Here is a 13838-nt window from a genome sequence, read left to right as displayed (position 1 = left end):
TTTGAAGTGAGAGACTCTAAGGGGAGTCAACATGTCTCCTTTTACAAAGTGTCTTCCTAGGGATGTCCAGCTGTGACTGATCAGAGCATCCAGAAGATTGAGCATGCACCTGCTGGAATTCCTCAAAGCCTATAGGTCTACTCTGTCACTGGGAGCCATGATGAATGGACTGAAGAGTGGATAGAATGCCATCATGGAATAGAGCCAGCACCAATGGAAGTCCTGTCAACAGCCTGGTGGGGAGGCTATCCTCCTCTCCATTGTCTTGAAAGTGAATCTGGAATCTGTTGATATTAAAAAAAAGCCCCTTGGAGGCATCTCCTCTCCTTCTAAAACAAAAGTGAGCAACATTGAAGAAGGGATCCCTGACATCAATGATCTGGAACAACCTGAGATAGGGATCAGAACAAATGGTTCAAACACCAAGGATGATCCCGAGAACTAGCTCTAGCATGCTGCCACTGTAGATGGTGATGAGTCCTCAGCATCAAGCACCTATATGTCCGAGATATGCTCAATGCTGATGGTGTTGGAGTCAAGTGTGTCAGATGCATTAGAGTTGACACTGAAGCAAGGACATGTCCTGGTGCTGACTGAACAGGATCTGGTATAGTTGCTGGGCTTGGAGTTCAGAAGGATGCATCATAGCACCGTGCTGTATGCTTGTCCTGCCAATAAGCTCACATTACTGCAGCTTGGCTGGGAATATGGAAGATGCATCAGAGCACCAGTACTGCATGCCTGGCTTCACCACTTTAAACACGTTCTGTCTGTGAGGGGTTAACTAGTTACAGACCACACATCTGACCAGACATCAATGCACCAGTACTGCATGCCTGGCTTCACCACTTTAAATACATTCTGTCTGTGAGGGGTTAACTAGTTACAGACCACACGTCTGACCAGACATTAATGCACCAGTACTGCATGCCTGGCTTCACCACTTTAAACATGTTCTGTCTGTGAGAGGTTAACTAGTTACAGACCACACGTCTGACCAGACATCAATGCACCAGTACTGCATGCCTGGCTTCACAACTTTAAACACATTCTGTCTGTGAGGGGTTAGCTAGTTACAGACCACACGTCTGACCAGACATCAATGCACCAGTACTGCATGCCTGGCTTCACCACTTTAAACACGTTCTGTCTGTGAGGGGTTAACTAGTTACAGACCACACGTCTGACCAGACATCAATGCACCAGTACTGCATGCCTGGCTTCACCACTTTAAATACGTTCTGTCTGTGAGGGGTTAACTAGTTACAGACCACACGTCTGACCAGACATCAATGCACTAGTACTGCATGCCTGGCTTCACCACTTTAAACACGTTCTGTCTGTAAGGGGTTGACCAGACATCAATGATGGCTACTTTTTCTCTGACTCCCATTTGTGTCGCTCAGCTTGGTAGGCAGTATAGAGGGTTGCATACATTTACATATGTACAGATTTGTTTGTCTATGTTCACTGCTAAGGATTATGTAAATAGTGTATCTTTATACATTTACATATGTACAGATTTGTTTGTCTATGTTCACTGCTAAGGATTATGTAAGTAGTGTATCTTTATACATTTACATATGTACAGATTTGTTTGTCTATGTTCACTGCTAAGGATTATGTAAGTAATGTATCTTTATACATTTACATATGTACAGATTTGTTTGTCTATGTTCACTGCTAAGGATTATGTAAGTAGTGTATCTTTATACATTTACATATGTACAGATTTGTTTGTCTATGTTCACTGCTAAGGATTATGTAAGTAGTGTATCTTTATACATTTACATATGTACAGATTTGTTTGTCTATGTTCACTGCTAAGGATTATGTAAGTAGTGTATCTTTATACATTTACATATGTACAGATTTGTTTGTCTATGTTCACTGCTAAGGATTATGTAAGTAGTGTATCTTTATACATTTACATATGTACAGATTTGTTTGTCTATGTTCACTGCTAAGGATTATGTAAGTAGTGATTCTTTATACATTTACGTATGTACATATTTGTTTGTCTATGTTCACTGCTAAGGATTATGTAAGTAGTGTATCTTTATACATTTACATATGTACATATTTGTTTGTCTATGTTCACTGCTAAGGATTATGTAAGTAGTGTATCTTTATACATTTGCATATGTACATATTTGTTTGTCTGTTCACTGCTAAGGATTATGTAAGTAGTGTATCTTTATACATTTACATATGTACATATTTGTTTGTCTATGTTCACTGCTAAGGATTATGTAAGTAATGTATCTTTATACATTTACATATGTACAGATTTGTTTGTCTATGTTCACTGCTAAGGATTATGTAAGTAGTGTATCTTTATACATTTACATATGTACAGATTTGTTTGTCTATGTTCACTGCTAAGGATTATGTAAGTAGTGTACCTTTATACATTTACATATGTACAGATTTGTTTGTCTATGTTCACTGCTAAGCATTATGTAAATAGTGTATCTTTATACATTTACATATGTACAGATTTGTTTGTCTATGTTCACTGCTAAGGATTATGTAAGTAGTGTATCTTTATACATTTACATATGTAAAGATTTGTTTGTCTATGTTCACTGCTAAGGATTATGTAAGTAGTGTATCTTTATACATTTACATATGTACAGATTTGTTTGTCTATGTTCACTGCTAAGGATTATGTAAGTAGTGTATCTTTATACATTTACATATGTACAGATTTGTTTGTCTATGTTCACTGCTAAGGATTATGTAAGTAGTGTATCTTTATACATTTACATATGTACAGATTTGTTTGTCTATGTTCACTGCTAAGGATGATGTAAGTAGTGTATCTTTATACATTTACATATGTACAGATTTGTTTGTCTATGTTCACTGCTAAGGATGATGTAAGTAGTGTATCTTTATACATTTACATATGTACAGATTTGTTTGTCTATGTTCACTGCTAAGGATGATGTAAGTAGTGTATCTTTATACATTTACATATGTACAGATTTGTTTGTCTATGTTCACTGCTAAGGATTATGTAAGTAGTGTATCTTTATACATTTACATATGTACAGATTTGTTTGTCTATGTTCACTGCTAAGGATTATGTAAGTAGTGTATCTTTATACATTTACATATGTACAGATTTGTTTGTCTATGTTCACTGCTAAGGATTATGTAAGTAGTGTATCTTTATACATTTACATATGTACAGATTTGTTTGTCTATGTTCACTGCTAAGGATTATGTAAGTAGTCTATCTTTATACATTTACGTATGTACATATTTGTTTGTCTATGTTCACTGCTAAGGATTATGTAAGTAGTGTATCTTTATACATTTACATATGTACATATTTGTTTGTCTATGTTCACTGCTAAGGATTATGTAAGTAGTGTATCTTTATACATTTACATATGTACATATTTGTTTGTCTATGTTCACTGCTAAGGATTATGTAAGTAGTGTATCTTTATACATTTACATATGTACATATTTGTTTGTCTATGTTCACTGCTAAGGATTATGTAAGTAGTGTATCTTTATACATTTACATATGTACAGATTTGTTTGTCTATGTTCACTGCTAAGGATTATGTAAGTAGTGTATCTTTATACATTTACATATGTACAGATTTGTTTGTCTATGTTCACTGCTAAGGATTATGTAAGTAGTGTACCTTTATACATTTACATATGTACAGATTTGTTTGTCTATGTTCACTGCTAAGGATTATGTAAATAGTGTATCTTTATACATTTACATATGTACAGATTTGTTTGTCTATGTTCACTGCTAAGGATTATGTAAGTAGTGTATCTTTATACATTTACATATGTAAAGATTTGTTTGTCTATGTTCACTGCTAAGGATTATGTAAGTAGTGTATCTTTATACATTTACATATGTACAGATTTGTTTGTCTATGTTCACTGCTAAGGATTATGTAAGTAGTGTATCTTTATACATTTACATATGTACAGGTTTGTTTGTCTATGTTCACTGCTAAGGATTATGTAAGTAGTGTATCTTTATACATTTACATATGGACAGATTTGTTTGTCTATGTTCACTGCTAAGGATTATGTAAGTAGTGTATCTTTATACATTTACATATGTACAGATTTGTTTGTCTATGTTCACTGCTAAGGATTATGTAAGTAGTGTATCTTTATACATTTACATATGTACAGATTTGTTTGTCTATGTTCACTGCTAAGGATTATGTAAGTAGTGTATCTTTATACATTTACATATGTACAGATTTGTTTGTCTATGTTCACTGCTAAGGATTATGTAAGTAGTGTATCTTTATACATTTACATATGTACAGATTTGTTTGTCTATGTTCACTGCTAAGGATTATGTAAGTAGTGTATCTTTATACATTTACATATGTACAGATTTGTTTGTCTATATTAACTGCTAAAAACGTATTCAGAAGTTCTCTCTAGTCTCAACTCAAGGAGGAAAAGACAAGATAAACCAGGGCAGTATGTGAGGCTGCACCATCCAGTTATCTAGAGTTACCTTGAAGGTGACAAGGGTGCTACTCTGTTTGACATGTAGGGGAAGCATGTTCCAGGGATGGGGAATATTGGGATATAAAACTATCACACTAGTGTGTCTTATTTATCTGTTGATGAAGGTTCAGTCTCTTTAACCAGGTCTTTGTGACACTATTTGTTCTGTGAAGGAATAAGATGCCAAACAGGGCTGGATCTTCATGGTTCAGAAGCCTAGACACAGGTCTCCATGGAAATGTCTATAAGAGACTGAGGACAGAGACAGGGTTGCCAGTCTGTCCTGATAAGTAAGATTTTTGAGGCCGCTGATCTTTTTAGTTATGTATGTGTATTGTCTGCCAAGCACAGTGATATGTTTATACAAATAAGTGCAAAATGCTGCATTATAATCAGTAATTCTTCTGATGACATAGATTCATAGGTTGGTACTAGGCTATTGGCCCTAGGGCATATAAAAGCCTAGCCATAATAATTCCCTGGATATTTCTTCCCACAATATTTACTTCCCTGGACCCCTGTCTAGCAGGGCTACTGACATGATCCCTGGGGTGAACTTCCTAGCTCCCATCTAATCGTCAAGGTTCCTTATGAGTAAAGGGGAACTAAGACTTCTTTGGATCTAAAGGAAATTACATAAGCCACACAGAAACTTTTTTAAATGACTGTGGAGACATTAAGGAGCATCAGTAATTATATTCGAAAGATACAAAACGTGCTTTGTATAAACACACCTTAAAGTATCCTAATTTAAAAAATGTCTTTTTTCAGTCATTGAACAGGGCAGTTAGAGTTAAAAGGAGGTGACTTTAAATCATATTTGGAGCAAAAAGAAGCCTCTTGGCAAATAAAGTTAAGATCAGATAGAAGCCCTGGATTCAATGATGCAGTGAATTTTAAATGTATTTTAAGAAATAGAAGAGTGTATATTAAGAAAGTTTAAACAGTTAATTATTTCTATTAATTGATTGTTAAATTGAATAATTGACTGTTAAATGGGCGTGGCATTTAAAAGAAGTATATCTTACTGTGAATTTGTATTTTGATTAAGTCTTTTTGATGAAAGTGGCTAATAGACTGGACGCTAGTACTGCGTGAACTTCCTTGCTGACTTAAGCTATACAAAATATTTGTTGTTACTGTGGAGACATGGTGGTCCAAAGTTAAGTAATTATCAACAAGAGGGCATAGATCCCTTACAACATCTGATTGGAGGGGTGCGCTGTCTATATAGCATGTGAAAATGTTTTGCTTCGCAAAATGAACTATGTAGTTTGAGACCATTGTCCTTGTACCAATTTTAACCATGCTGGAGCAGCTATGAGCCAGTGGCTGATCAAATAACAACATCCCTTTACTATCATCTGTAAACAAAGATAACCATAGGCCAGGAGTCTTGGCCTGAAGATCTGAGAAATAGATGTCAAATAGAACAAGGTACAACATTAGCCCATGTAGTACACCACTGGTAACTTTTTTTGTTTTCAGAAATTGTATCTGTGACTCTAACAATGTGGGTTCTGTCAGACAACCAGTTAGGTAATTGCCACACAACATATGGATTTATATTCAGATTTACAAGTTTGTCAGTAATGTCTGCATGGGGAATAGTGTCAAAGGCCTTGGCCAGGTCTGGATATGCTGCATGCACTGTATAACCACTGTTCACTGCTTTGGTGAATTTTCCAAAGAAATTAATGAGGTTGAAGAGGCAGGACTTTCTTTTGACAAAGCTGAACAAATGAGGGTCCAGGGTTAAGGGATTTTCAATGTCCAGATTAATGTGGTCAGAGATAATACATTCCAGAGCTTTACATATGAACCTAGCAAGACTAATGCCTCTGTACTTATCAGGGTCAATGGTTGAGTCATCCTTGCCTAACGGCATTACAATGGCCTTTTCCAGCCTCAGGAAAGGAACTGGTGGAAAGGTTTAGATTAAAAAGGTTAAGTAGGGGTTCAGCTACATTTGGGTTTAGATTAAAAAGGTTAAGTAGGGGTTCAGACAGGCTACATTTAGTACTGTTAATATGGCTACCTAGTATATTATCAAGGCAGATGGATGAGGCATTCTTAACATCTTAATTTGTTCCATAGTAATTAAAGAGGAGGGCAGGGGCTGTGGGATTTGTGGAATTTGTTCCATAGTAATTAAAGAGGAGGGCAGGGGCTGTGGGATTTGTGGAATTGCCTTAACTTGCACTAAATTTGCCATACAAGATATTAGCTAGTTCAATTGGGTTAGAGTGTGCAGTATTATCCTGAACAGACTCTGAACTTTGTTGGGTGTTAGTTCTTAACATCCTGGCATAGTTATAGAAAGATTTTTACTTACTTTTGGTTTTAGTGGATATTTTAAGTTTACACTCAGCTTTGAGCTTCATAATGGTTCCTGAAGCTCTTTGCTAGTTTGCTTAAGTGTGCTCTTAAGGTAGGTAGAATGAGACTTTTTACAGGCATTAAGCAGTTTTTTTCCTCTTATTATAATTTATATTGGTATTCTAATTTCTACCACAGGCATTTGTTTTTAAATTTCTCATTATATGTGGCGCAGACAGGGATTGTATTAGAAATATAACTATTTAAGCCAAAGTAGATTTTAGAGCCATAGACAGCAGCTTTGGCAATGGGATCCATCAGAGCTGGGTTACAGTGAATTTTTACTTAGGTCATCAAGTAATTGAAAAAAGGTTTGATTTTGAGAAATTCCTAAACACAGATATTTACAGGAGGAAGTATCACCAGTTTCAAAGGAAAAAAGTCACTAATTAATGGCGTGATTTAACAAGGTTTTCATTGCTTTGAAACCATCTCTCTGAACAGTTCCTAAACTAATGTGTGGGTTAATAGTTTTATGAAGAAGGAAGAATATCTATCCCTCATTCATGAAACAACTGCAGTGGTAGGTCCTTTTTGGCTAAGTAATAAGCCGTAGGCTGCCATTTTCCTAACAGTCTATGGGAGGTGGTCCCAGTTGGCCGGCACAATTTTATGAAAACTCTTTTCAGCTATGTTAGGAATCAACATAGGTTCACAGGTTCATAGAAGGTTACTAGGCTAACGGCACTTACAAGCCTAGCCATATTTATCCCGATTAGCCCCAATTGTCTGTGGTTAGGTGAGTGAAGTTCGCAGAGTTAAGGGTCTATGGTAATTAATACTGACTTCCTCTGTCCAAAATGGACATGGGTGCCACCCCAGGAGTGAATCTGTGGTCACCCATCCATTGATCTGGGTTGCGTTTGAAAAGAGTCAGGGAGGGGTCTGTTTCATGTGAATTGGAAGCTTGTTCCAGAGAAGTAGCAGTCTCTGGGAGATGTATCTATATCTCCAACATGACCTGCTCAGTTCTAAAGAAGTTCCATCTAAACATTTGGAAAGAAAGTGCTTAAGTTTTAATAAAAGATTATTTTTGTGGATTTTATCTGGCTGACCATTTATTCTCTGCTGTTCTGCAGCAGGCATTGTGTGTGTATATGACCTGTTCATGTCAGAGGCTAGGTTAAGATCCCTGGCATGAGTGACCCTCATGAAGTTTAATTTATGAACGTGTAGCATTTCCATCAGGGCCAGGTCAGAGACTGCCTTGTAAGTCAGGCACAGGTCGCCCCTTAGCAACCTGTAGGAGACAGAATACAGTGACAGGGCTTTCAATTGATAACAGATGTCTTTGAAAAGTCCAGGCATTGTCTTCCTATGTATGAAGACTATAGTGGGTGTTTTTTTTACTATTACCTTAATTTTCAAGATAGGACAGTAGTTTTTCAGACTAAGCTGTGACAGTTAACTGTTTGTTTTTGTTAGGGAAGTGCAGTGGTGCTTGTCTGTGGGGGGAGAAGAATAAAGTGACAAATTATTAGAATTGTTTGAATTTTCCAAGTGTTTTCAGAGAAATTTAGTGTAACAGTGGGGAGTGTATACTAAACATGAGGAATGAATACATAGATTAAAAGGGTATACCAAGCATGGAAGTGAAAGCAGTTGGAATATATGGAGTAAGAATTTTTTAACTGCCCATGCTTTACATAGGAACACACTAGACAAGTGATCATGGAGACCATAGCATGGCTAACCATGTACACCTTTAAGCAAACAAACTTAAAAGTTCTTGCCACCATTTGAAGCACTTAATAGTGCTCACCTCCCAGACTGAGCAGGCAGCACTCTGGTGTAAAGGTGTGCCTACCCATCCAAGCCTCACGAGCATCCATAAAGGTACCCAAAATATTACTCTGTTTGATCCATACACTATGAACAAATTCAGATAGAAATCAGTATCCCCAGCATGTCTTGTTTATTTGCTGGCGTAGATTTAGGGACTTAGTACAGGTGTATGTAGAGCCACTAGTTTTACAAAGGAATAGGAGGTTGAATAGGACTGGGTCTTTCATGGCTAGAAAAGTGAGACACAGTCACCTCAATGCACTTGTGGCTACTGAATATAAGGAGAGGCATGCTAACCAATCAGTGTAGTCAGAGAGGCATGCTAACCAATCAGTGTAGTCGGAGAGGCATGCTAATCAACCAATGTAGTCGGAGAGGGATGCTAATCAATCAGTGTAGTCAGAGAGGGATGCTAATCCATCACTGTAGTCGGACCAGCATGCTAATCAATCAGTGTAGTCGGAAAGGTATGCTAATCAGTCATTGTAGTTGAAAGATTTAAGGCACTTAATTTTCAGTGCTAGAAATCTAGGGGGGCTTTTCAGTTGAAGGACATGGTTGAGTTTGTACATATCAAAGGAGGCACTGTATTCAATGATGAGTCAGATAATGGAAGAGTACAGTGGTAGTATGACTTCTTTGAATCTTGAAGATATTTCCTTGGAAATTAACTGCACCATACAGAAGGTTTTCCCGACTATGGTGGTATTTTTGTCAGTGTGGGATCTGAATGATGGACTGGAGTCTAAGGAAAGCTTTAAGCACTTACATTGTGTTACTTGTGTAATTTGATGCTTATCTGGATTTACTTAGGTCAGAGGTTCACATCTTGCTAACTTTTGATAGGTACTGAATAGCACAGTGGCTGTTTTTTTTTTTTTTGCACTGTTTAGTTTAAGGTGCTCAATTCTGATCCAATTGCATAACAGGGAAAAAGCTTTGTGTAAATCTTTCTAAATGTGGGCTGCGGCTGGACCCATTCTACTGAGAGTAATATAATCAGCATAAAGGGCGATTACAGAGGGATGTATGTTGTTTGTGATGTCATTTACAAACAAAATAATACAAGAACAAGCGTTAACCCTTGCATTATTCATGAAGTGAAGGTGACCTTTCAGGTTGTTTACCACCAGTCTTAAATGTAGTGGTCGTGTAGGACAAATAATTGCTGAATAAGGATAAAGTTTTAGGTGTGAAACAAAGAACACTGAATTTCATAAGAAGTATAGCATGGTCCACGCTTTCAAAAGACACTTGAGATCATTAAAAACTGATTCCTTAGTGAGCGTTTCTCTTTGACTGTAATATTTTATAACTCAGTGTATAGATTGCAGTGACTGTGCTATGACTGGCTCTAAAACTATGTTGGGTGTCAGTAAGAATTCGGTATTTAGTAATGTTCTTAAATAGTTGATTTTTCTCAAATATTTCTGTGACTGTCCGATAAGAGACATTAGTCTAAAGTCAGTCCAAGACTATGGGTGCAATAGTGTGGGATAACCTTAGTGACACCCATGATCCTCAAATGTGATGTGTTATGAAAAGTCTGGACAAGAACATGCCACTGCTGACCATAATGCATGAGGGCTGATACAAAGGAATCAGATTTTCTGTTAGGTCCTCTAAAGCTCTAGGTTCCTAGAGCAAGCACTTCCTGCCCATCAATTATGTTTGTTTGCAGTTTGTTTACTGGGAACGTCCACTGGGCCATATAGAGCCTGTTTTCAGTGAAGGCCCAAGGAGAAAAGCTCTTCAGTCCAATAAAAAGAACATTCACCATTAAATTTTTGTACGCAGGTAGTTTATCATTGCCTGACAATGTAGTAATCACAGAGTTGTAATCATATTCAGTACAAGTAAAATTATACACAATTATATACAATGATAGTGTGCTCATAATTAGAGCAATTAAGAAGAGTTAAGTGAAAGACCACAAGCCAAAGTTACATATGGAACACCTGCCTTCAGTGGCAGTAGAAATATAATACAAGATGGAATCACAGACAATCTGGATCTAGATTAAACTAATGGAAATTCCTAAATTATAGTTGTTAAAAAACAGTTGAACAAGTATATTGTAAAACATTATCATTAGCATTAAAAATAAAACCTGACCACAGAAGCAAGCAGCGAATTAGGAAACTGAGGCCTGGAAGAAGTCTAAAGTATCGCAGATTAGGGGAAATCATACAGCCTTTTGCATCTTTTACCAAATAATATATGCAGAAGTACTGAGAAATGAAAATGGAGTTGGCTCCCTGTGGTTAGTGGCAAAAAAGGCTTTACCTTTAATGGCAGCCCTTTTGTTACTGAAGAAAGGCATGAAGATTTAACCTGTAATTGTTAGTAGAAATGTCACTGTTTAACAAACTAAATCAGGTAAGCAGAGAATAAATTATGTGCCTTCCATCAACAGTAATAACTGAAGTGAAGTTGAAGTGAAAGATACTTACACATTTGTTGCTGGCTTGGTGTCTGGCACTACCCTGCTGGGGTTCTGGGGTCCGTCTTTGTCCTAATGTGACTGATTTTATGCGCTCATAAATCTGAGCTTGTTGGTGTTTTCGAATCCGCTCCAGCTGCTCTTCTGCACTCATCCGAGTTTTCCGACTCAGGGTATCTGTACCATTTCCTATGTGAGGCTACAGTGGAAATAAAACAGCAAGAATGTAGCTACAGTTAGGGCTAGTGAACAAATATCTAATGTAGAAATACCTAAATTAGACATAGCTCAATTCCAAATATTCTGTTTTAGCACACACCTGAACTGTAGTCTGTTGCTTTATGACAATATTTTTAAGTATCTTGCAATTAAGTGATGTACTAATAAAATTGATCAGAATAGCCACTAAATACCATCAGTCACATTCAGTGATTGGTTTATCCCTTTTCTTACCTCAGTGCCAGACAAATAAATTAATGAAAATATATATAATTCATGCAGGCTCAAACCCATATCAACTAACATCCCACTGTGGTCATGAGAGGGTTATGCTAAATGTGGAACTTTCTACATAGTAAAGTCTTACAAGCATATGTGGTAAAATGGGACAATGGCGTAGGCAAACAGATAGACTTTACGCTGAAAACGATTAGTCAATGGTAGATTATCTGAACCGCGTTTCTTCTAAACCAGTTTACTTTTCACTGCAGCTGGTTATAGTTCATAGGTTCATAGGTTCATAGGTAGGTACTAGGCTATTGGCCTTAGGGCCTATATAAGCCTAGCCAAAAAGATACCCTGGCTTTCGCCACACAAGAAAATTATTTTCCTGTGCCACTGTCGAGCAGAGCCACAGAAGTGATCCCCGGGGTGAACTTCCTATTTCCCATCCAATCATCAAGATTTTTCTTGAAGAGTGCTAATAAGGAGCTTTGTTTGATATAGATAGGTAGCTTGTTCCAGAGTATGGGAAGTCTCTGGGATATGAATCTATCCCTCCAGCATGTTCTGTTTATTGTGGTGACAAGGTTTAGGTCCCTAGAGCATGTAGCTCGGAGGGATTGGGATTTCTTTAAGTGGAACATGTCCAACAGCTCTGGGTTTGACATAGCTTTGTATGTTAGGCAGAGATCGCCTCTGAGTAGGCGATATGTGAAGCAGTAAAGCTGGAGATTTTTGAGACGGTCTGCATAGGGCATCTGTTTGAAGCCAGTAATCCTCTTTGTGAGGTATTTCTGTGGTCTTTCCAGTTGTTGTAGATGTCTTGTGAGGTACATACCAAAAGGGGCGTTGTACTCTATAATGGGTCTAATGAGTGATGAGTAGAGGGGAACAATGACCTCTTTTTTCTTGGATGAGAAACCTTTTGTGATGAGGTGTGCCATGTAGAAGGATTTCCTGACTACTGTGGCGATGTGATTATCAAAAGGAGAGACTACTGTGTACCAAGGTCTCGTATCACATTTTTGGTGTTAAGTTTACTACCGCCTATGTGGTAGTTCATGGGTACAGAGTTTTTACCAAAGGAGATGACAATGCACTTTTTGGCATTGAGCTTGAGGCCATGGCTTTGACACCAGGCATCTGTCTCAGGGAGGCCCTTTTGTAGGATGTCCACATTGTTAGGAGTTTTGATTATGGTTCCTAGTTTGCAGTCATCTGCGAACTTCACTAGCCAAAGACCATCTGTGTTAACCTGTACTTCAGAGAAGTAGATACCAAACAGGAGAGGACCCAGGACTGAACCCTGTGGTACTCCGCTTGTCACTGGTCTGAAGTCGGATTTGGAGTCTGCTACTTTCATAGTGTAGGTTCTGTCAGTAAGCCAATTAGCAACCCATCTTGTGACATAGGGATTTATACCTAGTTTAGTGAGTTTATCTATAATTCCAGAGTGGAGGATGGTGCCGAAAGCCTTGGCAAGATCTAGATAGGCTGTGTGAACCACCTTACCCTCATCTACGGCTTTGGTTACTGCTTCAAAGAAGTCTATCAGGTTTAGGAGACATGATCTGCCTTTTACAAACCCGAACTGGGCGGGGTCCAGAGTTTGGAGATTACCAATGTCTTTGTTTATAAGTTCCATGATGATATGTTCCATGGCTTACAGACCAGGCTCATCAGGCTAATGGGGCAGTAGTTCCCAGGGCCTGTGGTGGCTCCCCCTTTGAGGAGTGGGATAACCGTTGCTGTGCGACATGCAGTGGGTACAAAGCCTGAGGTGAGGCTATTATTGAACATGGTACTTAGGTGGGGTGCCAGTTTGCTCTGTAGTTCATATAGAACGCAGCCTGGGATGTTGTCAGGTCCCATGGATGCTGTGTTCTTGGCTTTGGAGAGTGTGGTTTTTACCTGTGCAGCCATGATTACAGGAACTTTGCAATTCTTCTGGTATAGAGATGGGCCCTTTAGGTGGTGACAGGGGGGTAAAGTTAAAACCGAATCTATCTGCCTGGATGTTGGCAATATCAGTTGGTTCTGTATATTGTGCCATTGTGTTGTAACTCAAAGCAGATCTGAGTGTTGCCATTGAGATTCTTGACATAGCTATAGAATGCTTTGTGGTTGTCTTTAGAATCAGTGGGTCTAATGAGTGATGAGTAGAGGGGAACAATGACCTCTTTTTTCTGGACGAGAAACCTTTTGTGATGAGGTGAGCCGTGTAGAAGGATTTCCTGACCACTGTGGCGATGTGATTATCAAAGGAGAGACTACTGTCCAC

The 13838-nt window shown here is 38.0% G+C and overlaps 1 protein-coding gene across 6 annotated transcripts in view; it reads right to left on the bottom strand.

Moving 5' to 3' along the window:
* PLEKHA4 (pleckstrin homology domain containing A4) overlaps positions 1-13838 on the bottom strand; it is a 2050101-nt gene that overhangs the window by 197361 nt on the left and 1838902 nt on the right. For all 6 annotated transcript variants that reach the window (XM_044059475.1, XM_044059472.1, XM_044059474.1 and 3 more), the window contains one exon: positions 11127-11315. In XM_044059475.1, coding sequence (XP_043915410.1) covers positions 11127-11315 — 189 coding nt within the window. The remainder of the gene's footprint in view (positions 1-11126; positions 11316-13838) is intronic.

This window comes from Protopterus annectens, chromosome 17.part0, assembly GCF_019279795.1.
Source record: "Protopterus annectens isolate FY-2018-M chromosome 17.part0, PAN1.0, whole genome shotgun sequence".
NCBI lineage: Eukaryota > Metazoa > Chordata > Ceratodontiformes > Protopteridae > Protopterus > Protopterus annectens.
This window is presented reverse-complemented; position numbering and strand designations above follow the sequence as displayed.